A 27,066-nucleotide genomic window follows, 5' to 3' on the forward strand; every position below is an offset into this window, starting at 1 on the left:
GAAGTGTTATTGTGATAGCTCTATGGGTATATCTTACACTGTTCTTTATAGCCATGGAAATGTGAAAGTACAACAGGAAATGTATTAAAATGAAAACCTGCATGACATACTTGTAATAGAGAAATGCTCTGAAAATGGTAATGACCTTAGATAGCATGATATACTCAGTCATTGAGCTGTACCCTTCTGTGTATCTGTTGTTAATATGATATGAAATTGTTTATTGGGTAATGATCCTTAAAGTAGAAATGCATTCTGAAGAGTCTAAGGCCCATTATTAAATCGAGAGGGCCAAGCTAAAATGAAGTGTTATAAATGAAATGTTTTCTCACCACTTTCCAGTGTGATTGTGCTTTTTTAATTCCTTCAGTCAAGTGTATGTCAGCGGAATTACAGATACAGAAGAGGAAAGAATTAAGGAGAGTGCTGCATACATTGCCAGAAGGAACCTCTTTGCTACAGGCGAAGGAATTAGTGCAACTAGAGTGGCCACTTCATCCTCTACAGAAGAGCAGCATGAAAAGAAGTCAAGGAAAGTAGCGATACGAGAGTCAGCTGAACGTCTGGCCCTGAAGAAAACGGTAATAAGACACAAATGAATCCATGGAGTGTAAGAACTTTGGGCCTGGGATTGTTTTTTTGTTTGTTTGTTTGCTTTTTGTTTGTACAGTGTCTGGCACAATGGGGCATGTCATGGCTGTCTAGCCAGCACCCAGCTCCCACTCTGCATGCTTGCATCATGCCAGGGGCAGACAACAGTCAATGGGGAAGCAGCTTCTTAGTCCCTCCCCTAAATCCTTCCAACTCTTATGCAACTTTCCAACAGTTGAGCCTTTCACTAAGGTTCCCCTCAGCCCTGGGACCTGGCCCTGCCCACAGACCAGCATCCCCCAGCCCTGCGACCTGGCCCTGTCCACAGACCAGACCTGCCTTCCTTGGCACCTGGTCCCACGCACAGATGGCTGATTTTTGTGTGCCTTGGAGGTGGCATCGCTAGTAATTTTAGAAGACCATCTTGAAGCTGAAGAATATTGTCTGTCTGTCTAAGTAAGAAGGATTTTTATTTTAAAATAATCTGGATTTTAAAATAAAAATAGCATTCTGCATATTGCCCTAGAAAAAGCTCTAAAACTTTCTTGGGGTGTGGAGCAGTAGTATACATAAATGGTGAGTTTTATGATGAAATATTTCTGTTCTAGTTAGAAGAGACTGAGGAATTTCACAGAAAGCTGAATGAAGATAAACTTTTACATGCTCCTGAGTTTGTTATCAAGCCTCGTTCCCATACTGTCTGGGAGAAACAGAATGTCAAATTACATTGTACTGTGACTGGCTGGCCAGAACCCCGTCTTACATGGTAGGCTTGTATCTTCATCAGCAATACTGTTCTTGATTGCAAATATGCGTTCTGAATTGGTAAATTCTCAGGAAAGCTATGTGGGCGACACTGAGGAAAGCGCAATGTAGATATGTGATCAGTGCAGAGCAGTGATGTAAAAAGCAAAGGCATTCATGAGAAGCAGGAAAGAATGCCATACACCCTTATTCGCAATGAGTAGCTCCTTACTCCATGAGTGGTCCCACTGATTTCAATACTTAGCACACTTTAAATTAAGCTGAGAGAGCTCATAATGAACATACTCTGAGACTCCCCAGAAGTCCCTCAACAAAACAAGGAAGACGGGATTTGACATTTTTGATATTTCTAAGATAAAAAACAAGCAGAGGCCATCCTCCCAGCCCGCCTTCCCTTTTTAAAAAACACTTTTCAGGCCACCTTTACAGAGAAAGAAGCATAAAGGTTACAAACAAGCTCAATTTAAAAAACAAATCCTTTGCAGGTCATCTTTAAGGTGCAAAACTGCTGTTTTTTATTAAAATGTCCCAACTAACCAAAAAAAAAAAAAAAACAAGAAGAAAAAAATGGAAATAAAATAAAATATATTATCAAGGCCATCTCGAATGGAATGTTTTTCTTTGAGGCATCAGAGTGTCTTTATTGTCTCTGGAGCATTAATGGCTACTGTGGTTAAGAGCAGATGCTTAGCTGCTGATTCAGTTAGTTTCTCTCCATGTGAGGACGCAAGCTTGTTCCTGGAGGTCACATCATAATTATTTAAGTTATATGCCATAGATAGATTTAGGGCCTGATGCAAAGTCCATTAAACCCAGTGGGAATCTTTCCTTTCACTTCAGTGGGCTTTGGATCAAGGCCTTAGTCTAAGGGCTTGTCTCCACTTACCGTGGATCGATGCTACGGCGATCGATCCACCGGGAGTCGATTTAGCGGGTCTAGTGAAGACCCACTAAATCAACTGTCGATTGCTCTCCCGTTAACTCTAGTACTCCACCGGAACGAGAAGCATAAGGTAAGTTGACAGAAGAGTTTCTCCCGTGGACCTACTGTGGTGTAGACACCGCAGTAAATCGACCTAAGGTACGTCGACTACAGCTACATTATTCACGTATCTGGAGTTGCGTAACTTAGGTCAACTTAACCCCATAGTGTAGACCTACCCTACGAGGTCCCAAAATATTCTCTTACAAATGTGTGGGGCATAGATGAAAGTCTAAGTCTCTTGGATTAGTGCCTTTCCTGGCTGGAATTTAATTTATGCTTAATTAGTGCTGAGCTGAGGAGCCTTTCTGTCTCATTTTTTTTAATCTGGCCTGGGCTATCCAGAAATACAATCAAGTTATTGAAACAATTAGATGGGGACATACTGGTGTTTTTTCAGACTTTAAATGGAATTTGATACTTGCTTTTATCTTATACAATACTTTGAGATTGTGTCTATCAAGCCATAAATATTTACAACTAAGAGCTGACAGAAAATTAATTTATGTTCAGTACTGAACATTAAAGGATCTATAAACTGGAACTGAAACTGCATTTGTGGAGGCGTTAGAAAAACTGATAAAGACTAACATGACTACCACTCTGAAACCTGCTCTCATATCAGTATTTTAAATATTAAACAAATGTTTGGGTTTGCTGCCTGAATTATTTAGCATCCTACAGGAACTCTGCTGTACTTGTCATTTTATTTACTATCTATATTTCCTTAGCATTGTGCTTTTAGACAAATAGCTCACTACCAAAAATTTACCTATGGCCCTGATCCAAACCCCACTGAAGTTAATGGGAGTCTTTCCACTGAATTCAGATCAAGTGCTCTGCGGACAAATTGTTTCAGTTGTGTACACATTTAATATTTTAGTTGCATTTATTCAAGAGATAATCTAAAACTGGTATTTCAGATCTGACTCATTTTGAACTTAAGAAAACATCCAGTTTTGGATCAAAATTCGTAGCTGAAGCCCAGCCCTATAAGAGGGATCCAAACCAAAACACCAGATTTGAACCCTTTTTAACTTCAGCTCAGATCTATCTTTAAATTATTCCAAAAGATTGACATATTCATTTAGGGCTAAATGAAGCTTTCAGATATATGCCCTAGCCTCTCATTGAAGTCAATGAGAGTATCCAACATGAATGCAAGGACAAACTGGCTCTTGAATTAAATTTAAACCGCAATAAATTTGGGTAGTGGAATTTAGTACATTATTTTACTTCAAAAAATGTGTACTTTGTGCTTGGTCACTAATGGAAAGAATGAATTCAGAGCCCTTACAGCAGGTGGTTTTGCTCAGACATAAGAAGAGCACTGAACAGTATCTGATAACATTCATTCAGCATTTGTTAACCAAATGTCATTCACATATTCCAAGCCGTTGTTCATTATGTGAACAATGAAGAATTTTGAATGCCGTGGGTGACAAATTAAAAAGCTTCAGGGGCTTTCATTCTAGAAATCCTTACAGTGTGATGCAGGTTCATTAACTGATGCAGTTTTATTGGCTCCATTGGAAAGAAGATATGAAAAACCAAGGATATTTGGGACTTGCAGTAGAAAGTAAAAGTTATCAGTGCATAATGATAGTGGGCTGGTTGCAATCCAACATTTGCTAATGATGTGGTTGTTCTGGAATTTATTTGACTTTCCAGAAATAACAAGTGGTCCTTCAAAAGTGTGAGGCAGATGAATATAAATCTGCCAAAAATGTAATCATTTATTTTTCACTAACATGATCATGAAAAGAAAAGGAGTGCAAGGATTCTAAAAACTGATAGAATTCATTTAGGGTTTGATCCTGCACAGTGCTGAGCACTGAATGACCTCAATTCCTACAAATTTCAGTGGGTGCTCCGAACCCTGTCACGGTGTTTGGTAGCTTGTTGGATCAAGTCCCTTGTTTTGTGTGTTACTGTCAGAGGAGTCAATGCATGTGGTCAGAGATGAGTTCTGCATAGATGTCCTGCACATCCCCATGCAATGCAGCTGGGGAGCACCACTGGCTAGTCCAGGGAAGAAGTGGTGGCAGTTGGATCCACTGTTATGTAGATCTTCTGAACATTGTTCCCTATAAGACAGGATATAGAATAGCAGGGCAATAGCGCCTATCAAACAACTCTGGTGTTGCGCACAATCTGAGGGATAGGATTCCTTCACCCCCAATCCTTGTGGAATGCCCTGGCACCAAACCCATCTCCTTAGACTTTGCACTGAGAGGAAGATCAGACTGAAAGTTAATGGGACTTGTGATGTTAACTCACTTAAGCATTTTTGAAAACCCCACACTTAGCCCTGTGGCCATAAATTTGCTGGTATGGATAATGTCTGTTATTCCCAACAGCAGGAAGACTTGAAAGGCAACTTTCAATGTAAGGGTTGATTAGCAGAGATAGCTTTGGCTTGATCTGTTTCAAAAGTGATTTAAAAATACTGTTATACTGGTTTCCCAAATAAAATAAGCTATACTGGAAGAAGGGCTTTTTCGTGGGTATAACTAAGTCTACCCGGGGGGTTATACCAACATAGATTGGTAACGTAAGTTTTAAGTGTCGTCTAGGCTTTAGACTGAATATATGGTGATGTAGAGAGCCACAGAGTTATTATTGTCATTGATATATAGAGGTCTGAAATATCTCAATGTGGCTCTGCTACTCATTAATAATATGATATAGATTGTAACCTAAACACCAAGCATTTGCCCTTTTATTGTAAATGATTTACACTTCAGATTACTATATCTTGTTTTTGTTGTTCCATAGGTACAAAAACAATGTGCCCATCAATGTGCATACTCACCCTGGCAAGTATTTCATTGAAAGTCGATATGGGATGCACTCACTGGAGATTAACAAGTAAGGGAGTACCAGATAATTAAATGATTTCAGTAAAAATGTTACTGTTGATTTACAACTGCCTGATGTGTGTATGTCTCTTGGGAGTCGAGGGATAAGAGCTATGAAAGTGGTACAGTTGAGCAGAATAGTGTCTCCTAAAAATGTAAGAAGCTCTGGTTTTCATCTATCAAGGATAAGCAGTCTTCCTAAGTGAGTTATAGCTGGATTGTAGTTCAATTTATAGTTGAGTCACAAATACTTGGGCTACTTTTGATAACCTCTGCCACCTTCTTCTCCTCCCATTTACAGTATAAACATGATAAATAATCTTGTCCAGGCTTACAATTGTGACTAGTACAATATTTGATGATTTATTTAGCTCTATTTTCAAATACAAATCTTGGGTGTTAGTCTTACAGAAAAGAACAGTATTGGGCGCCACCCACACAAACACAAGAAGGGTTTTAGCAATATTCTTCACCCAAATTGGGATTTTTTTGCAGTTGCCTGTATTAAAGAAAAATTGAAACATGGAGACCTCTTTGTAATGTGAGGCTCCTTGAGTGATCAGTTCTGCCTTCAGCATTCAAGTGCCTACTTTAGATGCCCAAGTGCTGATTAAAGCATACAAATGTGAGATTTGGACATCATAGTAAGATTCTCACATTACAGAGTTCACCAAACAGTTCCCATAGGTCCCATATTAGACCCCTCTGCGGGATATAATAACATGGACAACATCCCAGGGATAATAATCAGTACATTTGGTTTTTTTCCTACTTCTTCTATTCATTGATCCTCATCCTGAACTTCAAAGAGACATTTTAAAATAATTATTCCTCCTGTAGCTTGAATTTGAGTCCTGGAGAAACTTAATATTTACTAACAATACCAGTTAGAAATACTTATCTCTTCAACATTATGTTCCCAACAGTTTTAACCTGTTCATATATTTAATTCAGCTTTATTTCTTATTTCTTGAGCTAGCTTATTTGAATCTTAAACAATTGTTTGAACATCTATGCAAGGTTTTTTATTTGTTTGTCTTTACTCTTCCATATCCACATAATGGAGAAAAGTATTAGTATGTTATTAATTAAATAAAGAAACATGCACATACTCCTTGTACATTGTACCAGGTGAAATTCAGAGAATTTGCTCAAACGAATAAAAGTGAACCTTCCCTTGGCTCTTTGGCATCTGTACAACATCTGGGAAGATGCTGAGCGCCTCCTGATGAAAGCTGAAAGTATTCAGCACTTCACAGTATCAAACCATTTGTAAGGAATATTGGATCTGATTCTTCTCTTATTATATCAGGAGTGAATCAGTTTAGTTAAATGGTGTTGTATTGATGTAAAAACTAGTCAGGGGAGACTCAGGCCCCTTCTGTACAATAATCTAGGTTTCTTGTTTCCACTGAAGTCAATGGGAGTTCATGAGTATGGACTAAGTAAAAATGGCGAGGAGGGGGAATAAGTAGCTGAGTGAGTACTAACCAAATACTAGGTAAGGACCTCAGGATTGCATCCCCAAACTTTTCAGAGTACAATTTACTAGATTCTTTACTGAAATGCTTTGACTGGCAAAACAAAACTGTGCTTAACTGTAGTGAAGTTCTACTGTGAAGAAAAATATGTCAGCAAGGTACAATTTTAGTTAGGAAATGTAATTAGGACCCTGAGGAAAGGTTTAAAGAATTAAGAAACAAAGAAACCCTATAAAGACCACTTTTCTCTCTTTCACTGCCTCAGACCCTTCAATAACCACTCAGCCCCTTCCCTGTCCCCATCATTCAGTTAATTCCCTGAATCCTTTTCAACTCCCTGCTGCTCTCCAATAGCTCTGGAAGAGTTTCTGCTGGCCTCAGGCCTCTACTGAATTCTACTTTGTGCTCTCTGGGACTAAGTGCTCCAGAGAGTTAGACATTTGAATTCAGCACAGACAAGGACTAAACAGATGGAATATGTTTGGACATGATCAGTAAAGTTGGGTGAAGGGTGAATTGGGGAACTAATTGGATGTTTGCATGGAAGGAATAGGTGCTACTGAAGGGTTGGAAGAAGGGAAAGAGTAATGGGGATCTAATGAGAGGATATAGGTAAGGCTCTGTGTTTGTCACAGAGGTCACAGAATCCGTGACTTTCTGTGACTTCTGCAGTGGCCCATGCGGATGGCTTGGGAGCTGCCTGAGCAGCTCGAGCAGCCCCTGGGCCAGTTGCACTGGCTGCTGCTGGGGCAGTCTCGGGACCCCTCTCCCCCAGCAATAGGAGTTTGGGTGTGGGTGTGGGGGGCTCAGAGCTGGGGGTTGGGGCATGGGGTGGTGCTTACCTGGGGGGAGAGGGGCACCTGTAAGGGCGACAGGAACTTCACTCCTTCAGCTCCTAGCTCCACATGCTGCGTCCAGCTGCAGGCACCATCCCCATGGCTCCTATTGGCCACAGTTCCCAGCCAATGGGAGCGGCAGAGCTGAGACTTGGGGTGGAGCAGAGGCAGCACATGGAGCTAGGAGCTGGAGGTTGCTGCTTCCCAGGAGCTGGGTAGGGAGCCTGCCCCAGCTCCGCCAACACCCCCCCCAGCACCCATGGCACCCTCTGGGCCACTCTCCCCAGCACCAGCGGTGCCCCCCGAACTGCCCCCTCCCCAAGTTTTAGCCATGGGTATATAGTAAAAATCATGGTCAGGTCATGGGCCGTGAATTTTTGTTTACTGCCCATAACCTCTCCATTACTTTTACTAAAAATACACTAAAAATACACAAAAATGTAGCCTTAGTTATAGGTAAGAAAGCACAGCCATGCTGGTTGCTGAAGAGAATAAAGGAGGGAGATAAGCAAGTCATACAAGTGAATCCAAGCATAATGAACTTTCAAGTTCAAGTCAGTCTGGCGGATGGGTAAAGTTTCAAGCAAATTCTACTTTTAAGACCAATTCACTTCTTCTAGTTAATGAGTAAAGGAGGCTTGTGTTTTCAAAAATCTCATAAGGCCCTGTCCTGCACTCCTCACTCATGGCCTGCTTCAAAATCCATTTAAATCAATGACAGTCTAAGTTTAATCAGGTGTAATTTATATTGACTTCAATGGGACTTTTACCTGAGTAAGGTTTAGGCCCCTCGTTAATTGAATGAGAGAGAAAAGCATTTAAATCAACACTGAGTAACCATTTGCTACATTACATTGTGAAAATAATGTTTAGAAAATGAAGTTTTGATATCAGGCATAGATCCTAGAAATGTCAAAGAGTACTAGATGCCCTGCCTAATCATTTGCATCATTTCAGATGTGATTTTGAAGACACCGCTCAGTATCGAGCTTCTGCTATGAATGTTAAAGGAGAACTTTCAGCTTATGCTTCCCTTGTGGTAAAGAGTAGGTTTGCAGGATATATTTCCTTTGATTTTTCTTTGAGGGGGCACATTAAAAATTCTGTTTACATGGCTCAAAGTGCTGATTACTTCTAGGCAATTGTTGACTAGTGTTGTTCTCTTTTTTATAGGATATAAGGGAGAGTTTGATGCAAGTTATTTTCATGCTGGAACTGTTACCATGCCTCTCAGCTGTAAGTTCAAAAAATGTGTTTGCCTGACCTAATCCTTTAAAAATTGTGCCATTGTGACAAAACAACCAAGCAGATTATTTGGTGACATTGTTTAGAAACAAAATGGGTCTGATTTTCAGAAGCTCTGAACAGCTGCAACTTCAGTTGAAGTTAGTGAGACCAGCAGATGCACGGCACCTCTGAAAGTCAGACCTTGTATGATATAAACTGATGTTATCTCTTGGGGCTGGTCCACACTAACCCCCCAGTTCAAACTAAGATACGCAACTTCAGCTACGTGAATAACGTAGATGAAGTCGAAGTATCTTAGTTCGAACTACAAGGTACTTACCACGGGTCCACACGTGGCAGGCAGGCTCCCCCGTCGACCATGTACTGCTCTCGCAGAGCAGGAGTACCGGTGTCGACGGCGAGCACTTCCGGGATCGATTTATCGCGTCTAGACAAGACGCGATAAATCGATCCCAGAAGATCGATTGCTTACCGCCGAACCCAGAGGTAAGTATAGACGTACCCTTGGTGTCCACAGCAATTTTTGTTTATTTTACAACTGTCTACTGTACTTATCTGTTAGAATAGTGAGATAGACACTGATACATGCTTTGTGTTTATACCTTTGGCATTGCACTTAGATCTGGAATATAAATGATCAAAGAAAGAGGTGGAAGCCTCATCCCTTGAAACCTGTAAGACTAGACTGGATAAAACATTAGAGGACAGTCTTGCATTGGCTTCATGGGAGGGACTGGATGACTTGATAGCTCTTGTTCATCTCTAACTTCTATGATTTCATGAGGATGAGTAATAGAGATCAAATCAACAGAACCTGAAGTTAAGTCTTCTAGGTATAAGTAATCAGTGGGGCAGATCCTCAGCTGGTATCGAAGTAGCTCTACCAAAACCAATGGGGATATGCTGATTTACACCAGCTGAGGATCTGGCCTTATATTTATAATTACTTTCAAGTTTTACATAAGTACATTGAAATTTGAGGAGTTGTAGCAATGCTGCTCATTTAAATAAAGTATATTGGATCTGCTTCTGCAAGGTGCTGGGAGCTCTGTATTTCATAGAATCATAGAATATCAGGGTTGGAAGGGACCTCAGGAGGTCATCTAGTCCAACTCCCTGCTCAAAGCAGGACCAATCCCCAAACAGATTTTTGCCCCGCAAGGATTGAACTCACAAGCCTAGGTTTAGCAGGCCAATGCTCAAACCACTGAGCTATTCCTCCCCCTGAAGATTTGGAAGATTTGAGAGAAGGGGGGTTTTGGGTGTTTTTATTATTTATTATTGTGAAATGTAGTAATAATGTGAGGGATCTGCTATAAAAATATAGAAGGTTCCATTTATATACAGTAGTTTTTGCTGGTTTTTGTCATTTATCACTACAAAAAGATAAAAAATTAAATAATCAGACAATTTTCTTTAACAGTTGGTGTTACCCCCCATGGCTATGCTTCCAAATTTGAAATCCACTTTGTTGACAAGTTTGAGGTAACCTTTGGGAGAGAAGGAGAGACAATGAGTCTGGGTTGTACAGTTATCATTCATCCCGACATTAAGCGCTTCCACCCAGAGATCCAGTGGTACAGGAATGGTAAGCACATATTACAAGATGAATTTTAAACTTGTCTGACACAGAGCTTCATTCCCTTTCATATCCAAATGAAGAATGAAAAGAGGAAATATAAGGGTATATTGTAGCTGTAAGATATGGTATAAAAACAAGAGGGAAATGTTAATGACTTTTTTTCAAAATTTTCCCTTTTTTTTTAAATTAAAAAAATGGCAAAATTTTGAAATGCAAAAAATTTCAATTAGCTCTACAGTTGGTCAAAAATGAGAGGAAAAATTTGGGAAACTATCTGAATTTTTCCCATTTCTTTTCAATATTTTTAAATCTGAAACATTTCAACCAGCTTTAGTATTTATATAGCCATTCAGTGCTTGTGACTTTTGTTATTCATTGATATGTTGAAACCTCTCTTAACTGATCACTCCAGAGACTGAGAAAAATCAGTTGCTTAACGGAGTTAGATCACTGAAGTCAGTGTAAAATAGGTCTGAGAGAAGAATTAGGGATACTTTTGTGATTCTCTTTTAGGACAGGAAGTTGTCTAATATGGATGATCTCTTGTACAGGTTTCATTGTATTTAGGAATAGATTCAATTCAGACATCTCTCATTACAGAACTCTCTAATTTCTAGGTGTTCTTATTACACCATCCAAGTGGGTCCAGATGCATTGGAGTGGGGAGCGGGCTACGTTAACCCTTGCTCATGCTAACAAGGAGGATGAAGGTCTTTACACTCTTCGTGTGGTCATGGGGGACTACTATGAACAGTACAGTGGTTATGTCTTTGTTCGAGGTAAGATCTGGTGATGTTACCCTATGAAGAAAGCAGGATAACTCAACAAAGTGAAGAGAAATCAATCCCATTAATTTCACCTTTTTTTCAAATGAAAACAGTGTAACTATTGAAAACTGTGAGATGCTTTTAAGGAGCTTGTTAATCAAGATGAACAAAATGCTGTGACGTTGAAGAAATGTCAGTTGTTTAGCATTATAATTTCCCATTATTGTCATGTGGAAAACTTGATAAGATACCTCATACCTGGGTGGCACCGCCATGTGTTTGAGGGTCTTTGGAGCCTACTGATAGCACCATTATTCAGATGAAGAAATTCACTGTATTGGTGCAGTTATACAACCCTTTGACTATAGTAGTTTGTGGACAGTGATGAGCACTAATGATAAAGAGGAGAAACCCATGTAACAGATTATGAATGCATTATTTTGCCCATTTGTTGCTAACTACAGCCCATTGGTTTGACCAAGATGCTGTGCAATAACTATTTGACTCTCTTTAACACAGTGTGTAATAAGTTAAAGTACATTAGGAAGTTTATGAGGCAAGTAAAGAGTAGAAGTTATTTAAAATTCAGAACCCACTAAAAGATTAGTTTTCTGTCTATCTTGGTTTATACTCTTGTACATTGATAAACTTCCTACATTTTCCTTAGAGGGAATGTCCCTTTAAAAAGAGCCTTGATTATCAAATTTCACTGGTCCATGCACTGATTCTATATCTGTCTCAGCTGCTGAAGGCAGCTGAAGTGTGTAATGCTAATCCTAAAGGCTCTTGAAATTCTTGGCTCTGTGAACGTGCCCAGAATGGCGCCACTTTGCCAAATATAGCAGAACCCGGTGATATGCAGATTACAGCCTGCTTGGAGATCATGACTAAAGCAGTCATGCTCACAAATTGTAGAAAGAACCCATCAAAATGTTTGTTTGTGACCTCACAACAAAATAGAAAGATGGGAAAACAGACATATCAAAAGCTGTGTTGGTATATACATAAATTATCGTTTTTGTTAGTATTTCATCTCTTGCATGAGACAGAGAATTGAGGTCTTAGCCAATTGTTACCATTAAAGGCCACATAGCACTTTTTGCAAGAGTATGGATGTAGCTTTGGTATCCTGGCAAATTCAAATTAGGTGAATTACAGTCTTGCTTATTTAAATTCCCCCTACAGTTTCAACTGGATAATACAGAGTTCACTTCCTGTCCTAAACTGTTGTGTAATGATGCTACATACAGTTCATCAGCTGCCATATTTACTCTGAAGTGGTTGCCCTTATAGAAATTCCCATCTATAGGCCCCCAACTTGTGAGGTGCAGAGCACTGCGCAGGATCAGGTCCCTATTGTAAGTGCATTAGTAAAGTTTCTGAAGTGTTTTGTGAGCCTTCTGTACTACTGTACAGTGGTCACCATTAACAAGTCAGCATTTGCTAGCAGGCAGTAGGGGTGAAATCCTGGCCCCATTGAAATCAATGGGAGTTTTACCACAGTTATTTCCTAATCTAACTATTGGAGAGGAAGTGTGGTACTCAGATACCACTATGTGTAGAGCCCTACCAAATTCAAGGTCCATTTTTGAAAATTTCATAGTCATAGCATTTTAAAAATCTTGAATTTCATGGTTTTAGATATTTAAATCTTAAATTTCACAGTGTTGTAACAACCAGGAATATGTATTTTTAAAACAGCAAAATATAAAGCCCTTAAGACTCCGTTGTTTCTCAAACTGGGGGTCCTGACCAAAAAGGGGGGTGGAAAGCTATTGTAGGGGGGTAGTGGTATTGCCACCCTTTCTTCTGCGCTGCCTTCAGAGCTCAGTGTCAGAGAGTGGTGGCTGCTGGCCGGGCGCCTAGCTCTGAAGGCTGCGCCCCCACCAGCAGCAGCACAGAGGTAAGGGTGGCATGGTATGGTGGCAGCAGTATTGCCATCCTTATTTCTGCACTGCTGCTGGTGGTCGTGCTGCCTTCAGAGCTCGACTCCTGGCCAGCAGCTGCTGCTCTCCAGCTGTCCAGCGCTGAACGGTAGGGTAAAAGTACACAAAAGTCCAGATTTCACGGGGAGACCAGATTTCATGGTCTGTGACATGTATTTCATGGCTGTGAATTTGACAGGGCCCTATGTGTAAATATTGGCAATTAAAGGCTTTTAAATGTTGACCACTAGACGTACATTGAAGATTTACTATTATTGCTATTAATAATGTTTATTATTGAGTTATATTTAATGGATTATGTATTGTGTAAATAGTAGTTTTTAAAGATAACACCAATGCTATGATAGAACAGGAAAAAAATTATATAAAAGTCAGGCTCGGTAACATTGACATAGCATAGCTCCAAAACCTCCCAAATTACACTGCAATACCTGCAAGGAAAAACAGTGTAATATGGTCTTTTCCAAAGCTTTAATTTAGCGTGCTGAATAATCTTTTCATGTTGTTATTTTGGAGCTAGAAAGAATAAGGGTTGGAAACTTATTGTAAATAAGATCATTATAATAAATAATATAAAATGCTATAATACCCTGGGATCCAGCAGTTTTAAAACTTTTGATTTTAGATAGAGTTTAAAAAATGTTTACTTAGCAGAGATGTACTGTTTTCCTTCAAGTGTGAGGCTCCTTTCTGTCTAGCCCTAACCCATCCCCCTGTCCTGTGAAGTAGCACACAACAGGACTGGGAAAATGCCAGGAGTAATTGGACAAACTGATGTTGACCGAGAAAGAAACAATGCCTCTTCTATGAAAACCTGTCACACAGACTTCTTGGAAAGGTTACAAAATGTTTATTTTCCTCACAAATATGCTAATAAACATACAGCTACACAAACAAGTCATGTCCCAAAAATGAGGATACAGTTGCATAAACATTTTCAGCTCCCTATATCTAGCACTGCACTTCGGCATTTAAAGTTTTAGATAAGGTTTGCCTAAAAACAGACTCCACAGTATCAAAATCAGGGCTCCTCTGACACATAGGCCCAGACTTGTAACAAACATTTGACAGGAAGTACATATATACCCTTCTTTAGTTTATTTTCCAAAATGAGTCTGTCTAAAGTAGTAATAGATAGACCTCAAAGGGTCTTTCTTGATAAGCATCCTTGCTTATCTGAATTCCTTGTGCCTAAATGTCCTCCAATTTATTCTGGATTTGTACTGTTGACTTCAGTGTATTTACTCCTGATTCACACTAATGGAAGTGAGACCAGAATCAAACCCCTTCAGTTAGTTCCGGGTTTACAATGGCATCAAAGGCACTGGGGTGCCAGGTCCACACTGGGAAGGGACCCATTAGAGACCTGTCTAACCCATCCACCTGGCTGGGTCTGGCCTCTTGCCCAGGGCAGTCTAGCGCCCAGGTCTTGCTGTCTGAGCGGCTCCCCAGTGCGGCTCCGGCTCCGAGAGGTCTCTGCTATCCATCACCTGTGGGGCACTGCCTGCCTCTCCAGGGGCCGAACCGCCTGGGACCAATGCAGAGGCTGGGCCAGTCTCTGCCAGTTGGGGGAGTAGTGCGGGGGGCTTGGCTGGGCTCTGCCAGGCAAGTGGGTCCTGAGGGAGCCTGGCCTGGACAGGCCCCACTCCTGTTCCGGCCTGGCTGATCGTGCCACTTCTGAGGGACTGGAACGATCCTTGACCTGGGACTGGCCCCGGCTGCACTGCTGATTCAGCCCAGCAGACACGGTCACCTCCCAGCAGGGCTGGTGAGTGTGGCCAGAGGGCAGGGCACAGGGGAGTGGGTCTCTGGGGGCCTGTGGCAGGGTGCTGGGCAGTGAGGGGGCAGGAGCACTGGGCAGTGGCTGGGTGCAGGAGGTTTGTGTCTTTTGGGACACTTGGCAGTGGGGAGTATGTGGGGGGGTGTGGGCAGTGGGGAAGGTTTGTATGTATTGGGATGCTGGGCATAGGGGGGCTTGTGGAGGGCTGCTGGGCAGTGGGAGATGGGGGAGGTCTGTGTGTGTTGTGACACTGGGTTGTGGGGGAGTCTATGTGGGGTGCTGCGCAGTTGTGGTGGTGGGGCTGTGGGTGGGCACTGGGGGGTCTGTGGATGGGGGGACGCTGGGCGGGGTGGTGGTGGTTTGCAAGGCGCTGTGCAGTTGTAGTGGGGGGTCTGTGGGGAGGGGTCTCTGGGCAGGGGGCACTGGACATAGGGGCTTATTGGAGGGGTCTTTGGCTAGGAGGCACTGGGCATAGGGGGTAGGGAGGCACTGGGTTGGGAAGCGGTGTGGTATGTGGCACAAGCCCGCCCCCGAGGGGAAGGGGCGCACTGGCAGCACAGGGCCGGGCGGGCCAGTGTGAGTCTGGTGGCTGCCAGTTTGTAAATGGTGTCCTTGTGCTGGGCTGGGCCCAATTGTCCCTAACCGGCCCTTCACTCCGGGGACTGACCCCTCCCGTCTCCCTGCGCCATGCCTCATTGCTGCCATGGGGGCCCACAAATATGTTTGACACTGGGCCCACAAAAGGTTTATCTGGCCCTGCCTTCAGTCTGAAAAAATTGGGCTGGAAAGCTCAAGAGAATAAGTTTTCTTGTGCCAGCCCCATTGATTCCTGCCTCCTAGTGGAGTGAATATCCTACAAGAATAGCTTTTCTTCCAAGCCCAGCCAGAACAAGCAATGAAGGGAGTGTGGAGGGGGGGTTCAAAATGAGAAAGGAAATAAAAAATTTCCATTTATATTCACTTTTTGAATGAAAAATATATTCAAAATTTTTCAAATGTCAAAGAATGGCTTGGACTGAGTTTGGGATTGGTTTCTGGTTATTAATTTTATCCAGCCTTCTTATGGAATCCATCAATGTTTCTGTTATCCTTCCCAGATCACCCACCACAGTTCATCCATCTAAAATGGAGTTGTATCTCCTTAAAAAATACATCCTCTCTCCCATCCGCCAAGTTCAGGAGTCTAGCAAACAATCATTTCATAAAGATGATTGTTTTCAGGGGCGGCCTGGTTAAAACCATACCTTTTAAGGGGGACACTCTGTCTATCCAACTGTAGCTGGGGTTGAGGGTTGGGGAAGATGTCTGAGACCTAATAACATTTTGTCAACTTGTAATTTCATCATGAAACATGTCAGTGAGCTCACAAAAGTGTACCGTATCACTCTTTGTCCTTGAAAACTACAACACTCTAGATCCAAACAACATTGCCTGAGCTACTGTCCAGTGCTAAGAGAATAGATTTTGATATTTTACGTCAATAAAGCAGCAGGATGACATTTAATCACCCAAGAGATTTTACTTGAAGTATGGCAGTATCTTAATCAAGAAGCAAGATTCCTGATTTGGTTTGTTTTAGAGGGCCTCGATCAATGATTACAATATGCTGCAACATACTGGGTGTTAATAAATATTGATAACAGAAAAAGAAATCTATAATAATAAGGAAGATGTAGGACCCAATCCTGGTCCCACTGAAGTGAGTGGTAAAACTTTCATTGGTTTCAATGGGAACAGAGTTTGGCCCTTAAAGAGTAACCTGGAAAAAACTGTGACTCAGATTTAAAAATGTAAATCTCCATCTTCATAGATGCAGATGCTGAAATGCCAGGAGCCCCAGCTTCTCCACTGGATGTGGAGTGCTTGGATGCTAACAAGGATTATGTCATCATCTCCTGGAAACAACCTGCTGTTGATGGTGGAAGCCCCATCCTTGGATACTTTATTGATAAGTCAGTATTTATGTCAAACTGTACCTACTACTGTATTGCTGATCATTGTTATTCAACAGCCTAATAATAATTTAGTGACATAAAATGTGATATTGTCATTTGTAGCTCTTCTTGATAGCTAAAAATACTGCTTTTCTATTTCAGATTCAGACTCCTAGGGCCTAATTTTATTTCCACTAAGTTTAGTGGGAGTTGGATTGGGCCCTTAATTATTTAGGAAATAATCTTGTGAGTTGCTCCTTACCCTGTACTCCCTTTGACTTCAGTGGGATTCGAGTCCTCAGTATCATGCAGACAGTGCTCGGTAATTTGCAGAATCAGGCCCTTAATAAGTCAGCCTGGGATTCCTTCTGCAGTATTGCCAACCCCAAATATTCAAAAATCATGTCAGGCACCAAAAAATCATGATATTGGCTATCAAATAATATATGCTGAGTTCTTTATATTTGCCTTTTGGTTTCTGAACCTTTGGGGCTCACTCAAATCATATTGCCAAGCTTTTCTCTGACAATTACTTTTAAAAGAAATGAGACCTGAGATGCTCACATAATGTGATGAGTCATCTCTGAATTACCCCGAGCCTGTTTAAACCTGATAAGTCACCCCTGAGCCAGAGAGTGTGATGAGTCATCAGAGGGAATTTGCTGCAGGTCTTGTGATAGGGCCTGTGCCATTTAACCAGGGTTCAGCCAATCCACAGGTGAGGACCCACCCACGTGATCCCAAAGCAGGTACATAAGCGCCTAAGCATAGCAGTCTCTCCACTCTGTTCAACATTATTACTTGGCTAGGAGCATTCTCATTGCTTAGTAGTTCTGACAGCTTGCCTGTGCTCCTGCTCTAGCTCATCCCTGTTTCCATACTAGCCAGTCCCTGCTTGAACCTGTGTCTGCTTCTGCCTCAGCCAGCCACACAGTTATTCTGACATGTAATCACAGGATTCCAGGAGCTGGGGCTTTATGGAATACACCAAATATTGTAAGACTCCTGATAAAATCATGAGAGTTGGCAATACTAATCAGTGATAGAATGTCGCTTATTCAGAAGTGTGTATAAGGATTTATAATGAGAGACCTAGACCATGGGGCAGGTCTAAGTATATCAGTGTTCAATTCAAGCACGTTTTCTTTTGTTTGATCATTTTCCAGTTTCCCGTAGCGTCCTAACTGATATGAGCTTGGTCTAAATTCCATCCTCCCCTCCCCCCCCAGGAATTAAAAAACAACAGAACAAGACACTGAAAAATAATTAATTTTGAAACTGAACTAATATCAAACAACGTTAGTCAACAATTCAGGTAACTGCTAGCTCAGCCACAGGATGTCTCTTATTACCCTCTTGCTTGTCAATCCATAGAAGATGTTAATAATCTACTTTTAGCTCTGTACTTTGTTTAGATCTTACAAATGCAAATATTCATCACTATTCTTAAACCCCTCCTCAAGACTTATTTCTGCCTTGGTGCCTATAGTAAATTGTCAACAGATAATGGCCAGGCATGTGGTCAGTAGGGCTTACTGAGATCACTACTTCTTTTGTTTGTTTATATCATTTTAATAAATTGACTCAAAACCTGCTTATTGTGTATGTAACCACCTGTTCCCATTATTGTTACCTTCACCCTCATTTCTACACTCATTTGTTACATTGTCATAAATTAGACTGTGAACAATTTGGGGTAGGGACTCTCTCTTTGTTTGTGCAGTGCTGAGCACATTTGGTTTTAATTCTTTATATTGTAATAGTACCTACAGGCACCAACAAGTTCAGGGCCCCATTCGCTATATGAACATATAACAAGAGACAGGCACTGCCGCCAAAGAACCTACAATCTAAGATGCGCAAGACAGATAAAGGGTGGAAAAGGGTCCAGTGATTAGGCGACTTGGGACTCAGGAGAGACTGGTTCAAGTCCCTGCGCTACCCCAGACTTCCTACGTGACCTTGGGCAAGTCACTCTCCCTCTGCCTTAGCTGTAAAAGGGGGATGATTGTATTTCCTTTCTTCAGGGAGTGTTCTGATGATAAATACATTAAAGAGTGTGAGGTGCTCAGCTACTACAGGATGTGCTACAATTAAATACCTAAGGTAGCTAGATTGTCCCTGTTTTACAGGTAGGGAACAGAAGCACCAGGGGGCAAATTTTCAAAGGTATTTAAGTGCCTAAAGATGCTGACTTTCGATAAGGCCACTTGGTGCCTAGCCCCCAAGTGACTTGCCCAAGATTACAGAGGCTGTAGTAGAGACAGGAATTAAACCCACATTTCCTGAGTCCCAGCCCAACACCTTGGCCACAAGACTATCATGTTGCAATCCTGATTGGGACCTTTGGGTGCTACTGTAATACAAACAATAATACCTGTCAAAAAGCAAAGGCTTTCTTATGGGTTCAGAAAACTATTTAGGCAGAGTAATAGTTACCCAAGCAGTTATTTCAGAAGCAACAAAAATGTTAATGGAGCTGCTAGTTTATCTTCTTATTTATCGTGTTCCTAGAAACTGGGAGGCCATTGAAGATAGATCTTTGTCTTGTTATATATCATGAGTGCAGATGGGCTGGCTAGAACAGTGACACATAAGACAAAATGAACCTGCAGTGCTGGGTTTCTAATAAGATAAACTGGCTTTTCCATAACTGATTCCCCAGAAGGAAAAAGAGCTTCCTTTAGCCCATAGTTCAAGCATGAGAGAAGTGCAGAGTTTCTTTTAGCTTTAATGTGCATAGGAAGAAACAAATTAATTAGACCACCAGCCTGGTCTCCTAAAAACCTCAGCCTCTCCTGAACACCTTCCCTGCTGCGAGTTACATTTCTCTTCCCCAGAGACTCAGGTTATTGTTGCCTGGTAGGCTCACCAGCATTTTGCCATGGAACTACTGCTGGACAACCAAGCCTTGCTGATGCACTGCTTGCAGTCACTGCCTCCCTTGATAATCCTGGCAGCATTCAATGTGCTGTCATGTCTGACTATATGCTAGAGGTTTTTTTTACCCTATCCCATCTAGGGGCTGTGTGGGGTCTATCCACCTTGTCACAGAACACACAGCATATGTTTTTACGTCCCATGAAGCCAATTATATTTGCTGGATGTTCAGCAGAGGATGTAAGTTTTCAGTGCAAAGGCAGAGGAGTTCATTTCCTATAAACAGGAAGGGCAGTTGTGTGTTTCATTTCCCATGGTGAATTTGAAACTCTCATTGAACATCCTGAGGCACACTTTAAAGCGTTTAATCAGTGAGTAGTGTTAAGTTTCTTTTTCACTACCTCAGGAAAGAAGCAATGCAGCTGCAGAGGATTTAGTGCCCGCATTCACATAAGGTATTTGAACCCTTAGCGTTTTGTGAGGCTGTTTTTATGCTGGCAATATGTGAAGCTGTTAGGCAGGCTGGTAGGATCAACAATGTACATGAACAGCTGTTTGGAGTATTAGGGGGGTGTGCTCGGAGTTCTCTTTCTCTTTCCATCTTCAGTACTACTTGAAATGTTTGTTTTTTCAGATGTGAGGTTGGCACCACTCACTGGACCCAATGCAATGAGACTCCGGTGAAGTTTGCTCGTTTCCCTGTCACGGGTTTGATAGAAGGTCGCTCCTATATATTCCGAGTCCGGGCGGTGAATAAAGCTGGAATAAGCATACCATCACGGGTTTCTGAGCCTGTGGCGGCTCTGGATCCCGCTGACAGAGCTAGGCTTAGAAGTAAGAGTTTTTCAATATATTCCCTAAGACCGTTGTTCTCAACTAGGGGTACGCATACCGCTGGGGGTATGCAGAGGTCTTCTATGGGGTACAACTCATCTAGATATCTGCCTAGTTTTACAACAGGCTACATAAAAAGCACTAGCGAAGTCAATACAAACTAAAATTTCATATAGACAATTACTTGTTTATATTGCTCTATATACTATACATTGAAATGCAAGTACAATATTTATATTTCAAATGAGAAAGTAAGCAATTTCTCAGTAATAGTGCACTGTGACACTTTCAAATTTTTATATCTGATTTTGTAACCAAGTAGTTTTTAAGTGAGGTGAAACGTGGGGTACGCAAGACAAATCAGATTCCTAAAAAGGGTACATTAGTCTGGAAAGGTTGAGAGCCACTGCCCTAAGAGGCTTAAGAAATTTGACTCCTGCAAGAATCTATGCACATTTGTTTTGTAAGACCTCAAAGTTTCCACAAGAGGGAGCAATGCAAAAACAAAATATCTTTTGTAAACTTGGATTTGCCAAGAAAACCCCCCAAACTTGAAGGCTGAGTCTTCTCATCAAAGCTTGTCTTTTGTTATCTGAAATACAAAGCTGTGTACTTACAGGAAATTGAAAAAAAGGAGCAGAGCAGTTTCCTGGAAAGTGCTGCTTTTGTTTTATTAGCAGATTCCATGAATAGTCTCTTGCTGTGTAGCAGGTAAGGGAGCCTAATTCTATCAAAGCCATGGAGTAACACCTGCATAAAACTGGAGTAGGCCAATGGAGAATCAAGCTCAAACTCTTTATCCTGAAAGTTAATGTTTTGTGAGTCACACTCCTTATCCTGTGGACTGCCAGTTTTGCTCTTTCAATGACAAAAAGGCCTTCCCAGCGCTGATGGTAGATTTTTATTTAAATGTTTATTTTTACTTCCAAGTATCCATCCCATGCCGAAACACAAGCCTAAAGTCCAGGTCTTCCCATGCTATTCTGAAGTTTTTGTCATTAAAACAAGTCAGGGTGAGGGAAATACTGTACTGAACTCTGTCCTGAGTTGTTCAAATGGCATGCAGAGCCACAGGAGTGATGCCACAGGGATCGCCAGCCAGCGCTGTAGTCAGATAACCAAAATACCCCACTTGAAATGAAAAAAAAGGAAATGTTAGAGAAAGGCTCAGGCTCTAAATGCCCAGGAAAGTTAATCGCCACCTTGCTCAGAGCAACCTGGGACTTGGGAGGCATTGTTCTATTGTTTTCTTGTTGGGGAGAGTGGAATGGCAAGACTTGGAATGAGTGAGGAGCTTGTCCATGAGAAGGAAGCCTGATCTACATAGCATACTTCCATCCTCCTTGTTATCTCTCCCCTTCCTTACCTCCATGCTGCCCCTTGCTTAGTCTATCTTACTCCTGGATGATCTTCTCTTCAATCCCCTTCTTTTCTTCTCTCCCTTCTACCTTTCATGGCCCTGCAGCAATTCAGAAAAGTAACTCAGCAGATCTGACTTTCATCTGTAAGGAGATCCGCTACTCCAAGGTGAAAGTGCATTGAACAGGTTAATAGTCTAACAGGCAGAACAATGCACTGGACTGGCAGTGAGAAAATCTGGGAGGCTTTCCCAGTTCCTGGGTCAATCTAATAACCATTGCAGGATTTCTGCCACTTAGAATAAAATGTCTTCAGCCAGTCCATCTGCTGGATAATGGACTCAAGCTTTCAATCTGGCCTTCTGTTAATGTAGTCCATTTTCATTATTGAAACCCTTCTTGGTACAAATAAAGGAGGCTTACAGTGCTGCTAATGGGCTGCAGTGCACTACCAAATGTGTCCAGGATTTCTTAAATACTGTGTGTGTAGTTTTTGTTGTTGTTGTTTTTAAACTGACATTTGAATAATAACTCTAAAATCATTTTTTAAAACTTTTGTCCAGAACATTCAGTATCTTAGATGAAGATTACATAAATCTCACGTCATTCCAACCATTTGCTTTAAATAGTAAATGAGTTACTTTTTCATTATTTTCAAAACAGTTTCTGATCTGTCTCACTCTCATGATAAATCTACTCTCTATTTCAGGTCACCCTTCTGCTCCCTGGACAGGACAGATTATTGTCACTGAGGAAGAACCTGCAGGTAAACACGTACCTTCTCTTAAAAAGGTCTGACCTGGCGCTGATTGAAGTCGATGGAAAGACTCCCACTGACTTCAATGGGCTTTGGATCAGACCCAAAGTCCTTTACAGTTAAAATCTCTGTAGCCTAAAATACCTCTGAGGTTAGCTGTCATGGTTTATGTTATTCAGATCCAAATAAATAAACATGAAAACAATTTATGCAAATTCAGAAACAGTATTTAGATATTTTTAACTCTGCTATTTTTTAAAGAAATCACACTTCAAAACAGTGAGATCCGTATGAGATACTTGATTTATGCTTTCATCAGGATAATGATTCAGAAATTCAAATAAGTCAGTGCACATTTTGAGGAATTTTAAAATCACTCAGCTTTGAAATTATCCAACCTGACAGAAATAAGTCTATTGATGTTTTCTCAGGAACACCTGGGGCAGGGCTAGGGACTCGGCTAACCTAGCTACCTGATTCAAACCTAAACTTCCTTCTCTTCTGTCCGGTTCTACAGAGGGTGTTGTTCCCGGCCCGCCATCAGATCTCCATGTTATTGAAGCCACCAAGAACTATGTTGTGCTTAGCTGGAAACCCCCTGGAGAACGGGGTCATGAGGGTGTCATGTACTTTGTGGAAAAGGTAAAATTGCTGCATCAAAGTAAAGTAAAGTGTCATCTTCTTAAAAGTTTGCTCTGCCCTCTTGTCTAATCTTCCCAAGCTACTGTACCCTTTATACTGAGACCTTCGGACTATTGTCTTTTCCATATTCAAAGATCATAACATGTGCACTCAGTCTAGATGACTTTTACTGTTGATTAAGGAAAACCACAGATTAAAAAAGAACAAAGATAAAATATCCACGAAAGTGAAAGCAGAGTGTGCCTCTCACTTGAACTACATCATGGGTCCACCTCCTAGCAGATAGGCAGATGGACTTTCTACATAAGGGTGCAGTACAGGGAAAGCAGAATCCTACAGATACCTCACCTGTGTAAATAAGGCTAGTCTTGTGGGAGGTCTGGGTTCACACTGTGGCTGGAGATGTTCCTCCAGAGGGCCATTTGGCATCAACTCTTCTTTTCCTCCTTCATCTGTATTCTCACATTCATCCTCTATAGTAAGATTTTCATTGGCTGATAAGCACAACACATTTCTTTTCCAGTCATATACAGTCATCTGTCTTAATTTTAGTGCCCTCTCTTTTCTGAATCTTTATGTTGTACCTGCTGACCAATGTAATTCTTAATTTTCTCCCCTTTTAGCTCTTCCTGGTCTGTTACTGCTCCCCCAAATCCTCCTGACAATGCTTGTTTTTTCCCTCTTTGTTCCCTACTGGTCTAGGTGTAAAATCATGAGAGACATACTTTGTGGGTTCTCTACTTTGTGAATCTGGTAAATCAAATCTAATTAGCAAAGTACATTTAAAGAATGATGAATTTTCTGTACAGCGGACTGTGGTATACATGACAGAAGAAAATCTGCAACACAGCGTGGCAGGGTTCTCCCTCCATTTTTTACCTTCATGCCCTTTTAAGTGTCTGCACAAGAAAGTGTTTTGCTAGCCCATTGAATGCTGGGTGACAGGCCGCAGATGTGATGTGTGCTACTAACGTTTTCCTGAGGAATATTTGAAATTCCTCAAACAAATTGAGGACCATTTAGGTGACCCACATGGAGTGAACATATTCTTTATTTTCTCAGTAATATTGGTAGCAGAAGTGTTCATCATATGCAATACTTCTGGCCACCTGGAACAAGCATTAGCCACAAATTCAATGCACTTGCTTTCCCCCCACCCTCCACCCCTGAAAAATCAAGGCCAGATTGTGGCTGATCATGACCTAGTACATAAGGGAAGGGAGAAAGTGCAAGGAACCACCTCTACTTTGCAGCCCCTCACAGCAGCCTCCAACAATCACATTCTCTGGATTTAGAAGAGAGCAGGGACTGCACATTGCTAGTGCATTCTGTGCTGCAGTCCACCCTCAAAGGATGCTCTGGAGTGGCCAGGGAGCTCCAAGAAGCACTGTGGTGATGTTACTGCTTTGCACCTCTGATGGTACTGGAGACCTTTCTGTGAAAGATGCTTCTTTTCCCCTCCTGAAAATTCTAGAGCCAGAGCAAGGATTGGAGCACTGATCCCAGGATATGATGCAGACTTGGTCCTAGCAATGGCAGTGCTTCCTACACACAAAGGATTCTAGGATGTATCAGCTATGACATAGTGAAAACAGGAAGCCTCTAGAAATAGGTGATCACTTGGAGAACTCATGAGGTGGGAAGTCTATTTACACATTCTGAGGCCTGGTCAAGAAGAAGAATGTGGCTCCCCATCTTCCATAATAGCTGTGGGGTTGGCAGTCAGATGGAACTTCTTGGCAGTCTAGATTGTCTACTAAGTTCTGTGCATTGAATAGCTCTGTCCTAATGGCTCTTTCTTGTTTTGAATGCAGTGTACTGCAGGCACAGAGAACTGGCAGAGAGTGAACACTGAGATCCCTGTAAAGTCTCCTCGCTTTGCTGTTTTTGACTTGGCTGAAGGGAAATCTTACCGTTTCCGTGTTCGCTGTTGTAATTCAGCTGGCATTGGTGAGCCCTCAGAAGCAACTGAAGCTACTGTGGTGGGTGACAAACTTGGTAAGTGTATAGTCAGACATATTATCCCATGTCTGTGGCTACCCTTTAAGAGCATCGGGTAGTTATTTTGTTTGAAGCAGACACATGGATGCTCCATAATTGACACAACTGTGAACGGTAGACAGTGATTTGTTCTTTATTTCATTGTTCATTGTGACTTGAATTGTGGATCCTTTAGTATATATTGAGGTGGCAGATGCTAATCAAGGGCATCAAAGACTTCAAATAATCATGCAAATAACTGGAAACACCACAAATAATAATTAAAAAAATGGGCAATTTTTTTGGATAAAAAATGTTTTATTTCATTTGAAAATTTCCACAGAAAAGAATTTCCAAATTTGACCAGCCCTAATTGTTTTTATTTTATCAAATTATGCAATCTAAACCAAAACTAAATCTAATACTTCTAAAGTTGATACAGGGACTTCTTGTGGAGGAAAATCCAAGATAGTAGCCATAATAGAGTAACGTTGGCTACTTTAGAAGTTGAGGGCTGAATTCTACTCAGAGTTACACTAGTGTAAATTTGGAGTATAGAAACTCAGATGAAGTCATTGGAGTTGCTTGGATTCACACTTTCATAATCAAGAGCAGAATGTGATCCTTATTTTGATGTTGGTAAATTTTACCCTTATTGGTCACTAATTTATTTTTGTTTGTCCCCACAGATATTCCCAAAGTCCCAGGCCGTATTATACCAACCAGGAATACAGATACCTCAGTGGTTGTCACTTGGACAGAATCTAAAGGTGCCAAGGAGTTGGTTGGGTACTACGTAGAAGCAAGCATAGCTGGATCTGGCCATTGGGAACCAAGCAATAACAATCCAGTGAAAGGCACAAGGTAGTGGTCATAAAAACATGGAAGGCAGGTTTGCTGGTCCCTAAGCATGGCAAGTTTGTTTGCTGCTTTACATACTTTATGGCTATAACAATAATAGTATAACTAGTATAGTGGTAGCAAACTAAGGTCTGAATCAAGATTGGGGCCACATTTCACTAGGTGCTATACAAACATATATTAAATCATGGTCTCTGACCCCAAGAAACTTACAAGCTAATTTGAATTCAGAGGCAACAAATAAGTGTAACAAACAAACAAAAAGGGGAAGTGGCAGCAAGCAAGGAAAGAACAAGAGTAACAAATAGGTTAGCTATTGTACAATAGTACAAAATAGTAAGATAATGAATGAGTGAGCTTGCAAACTTAAAAAACTAGATTGCATGGTGTTTTGGAGCAAAGCTTTCCATTTTGAAGGGCAATGGTAAATAATTCTAGAACTGTATAAGTAATATGACATCAGCAAATGTGGCTGCTTTCCCTCCAACTGCCCTTCCTGTCACTGCTATTTCACTTTCATCATCAAAGAGACTCATGAGCACATTAGAAAATTCCATGCTACATTGCAAATGTACTAATTATTTGCATACAGAACTTACATCCTTTATTCATACTAAATTCATTCTGTCAGTCAATGAAGTTACTCCAGATTTACACCTTCATAAATTAAACCAAAATTTGTCCTAATAGGAATTTTGCCTGAGTAAATTTTACACTGCTTTAAATCCAGAGAAATTCCATTGAATTCAAGGGAGTTATTTAATATTTATGTTGTAATGGAAAGCCAGGTCTGGCTTATTATGACTTATTATAGTAACTGATTAATATTGCTAACATTACAATCATTAGCCACCATGATAGAGAATTATTATTTATTTGTATAACTAGCGTGCTTAGGTTCCAGTCAGCATTGAGGGGCTTTTGTTGTATTGAGGACTTTACAAACACAGAGTAAAAGATGGTCCCTGCCATGAAACGCTT

General features: G+C 41.1%; 1 protein-coding gene across 9 annotated transcripts in view; it reads left to right on the forward strand.

The window, feature by feature from the left end:
- MYOM1 (myomesin 1) overlaps window positions 1-27,066 on the forward strand; it is a 98,704-nt gene that overhangs the window by 22,818 nt on the left and 48,820 nt on the right. For all 9 annotated transcript variants that reach the window (XR_004644707.1, XM_034762701.1, XM_034762700.1 and 6 more), the window contains 13 exons: window positions 371-581; window positions 1,200-1,357; window positions 5,117-5,209; window positions 8,474-8,562; window positions 8,690-8,752; window positions 10,188-10,352; window positions 10,964-11,125; window positions 16,650-16,791; window positions 20,288-20,487; window positions 22,555-22,611; window positions 23,120-23,244; window positions 25,059-25,242; window positions 25,914-26,088. Coding sequence is in view for 8 of the 9 variants with exons in the window: in XM_034762701.1 (XP_034618592.1) it covers window positions 371-581; window positions 1,200-1,357; window positions 5,117-5,209; window positions 8,474-8,562; window positions 8,690-8,752; window positions 10,188-10,352; window positions 10,964-11,125; window positions 16,650-16,791; window positions 20,288-20,487; window positions 22,555-22,611; window positions 23,120-23,244; window positions 25,059-25,242; window positions 25,914-26,088 (1,824 nt within the window). In the remaining variant the exon portion in view is untranslated. The remainder of the gene's footprint in view (window positions 1-370; window positions 582-1,199; window positions 1,358-5,116; window positions 5,210-8,473; window positions 8,563-8,689; window positions 8,753-10,187; window positions 10,353-10,963; window positions 11,126-16,649; window positions 16,792-20,287; window positions 20,488-22,554; window positions 22,612-23,119; window positions 23,245-25,058; window positions 25,243-25,913; window positions 26,089-27,066) is intronic.

This window comes from Trachemys scripta, chromosome 2 (assembly GCF_013100865.1).
Source record: "Trachemys scripta elegans isolate TJP31775 chromosome 2, CAS_Tse_1.0, whole genome shotgun sequence".
Taxonomy (NCBI): domain Eukaryota; kingdom Metazoa; phylum Chordata; order Testudines; family Emydidae; genus Trachemys; species Trachemys scripta.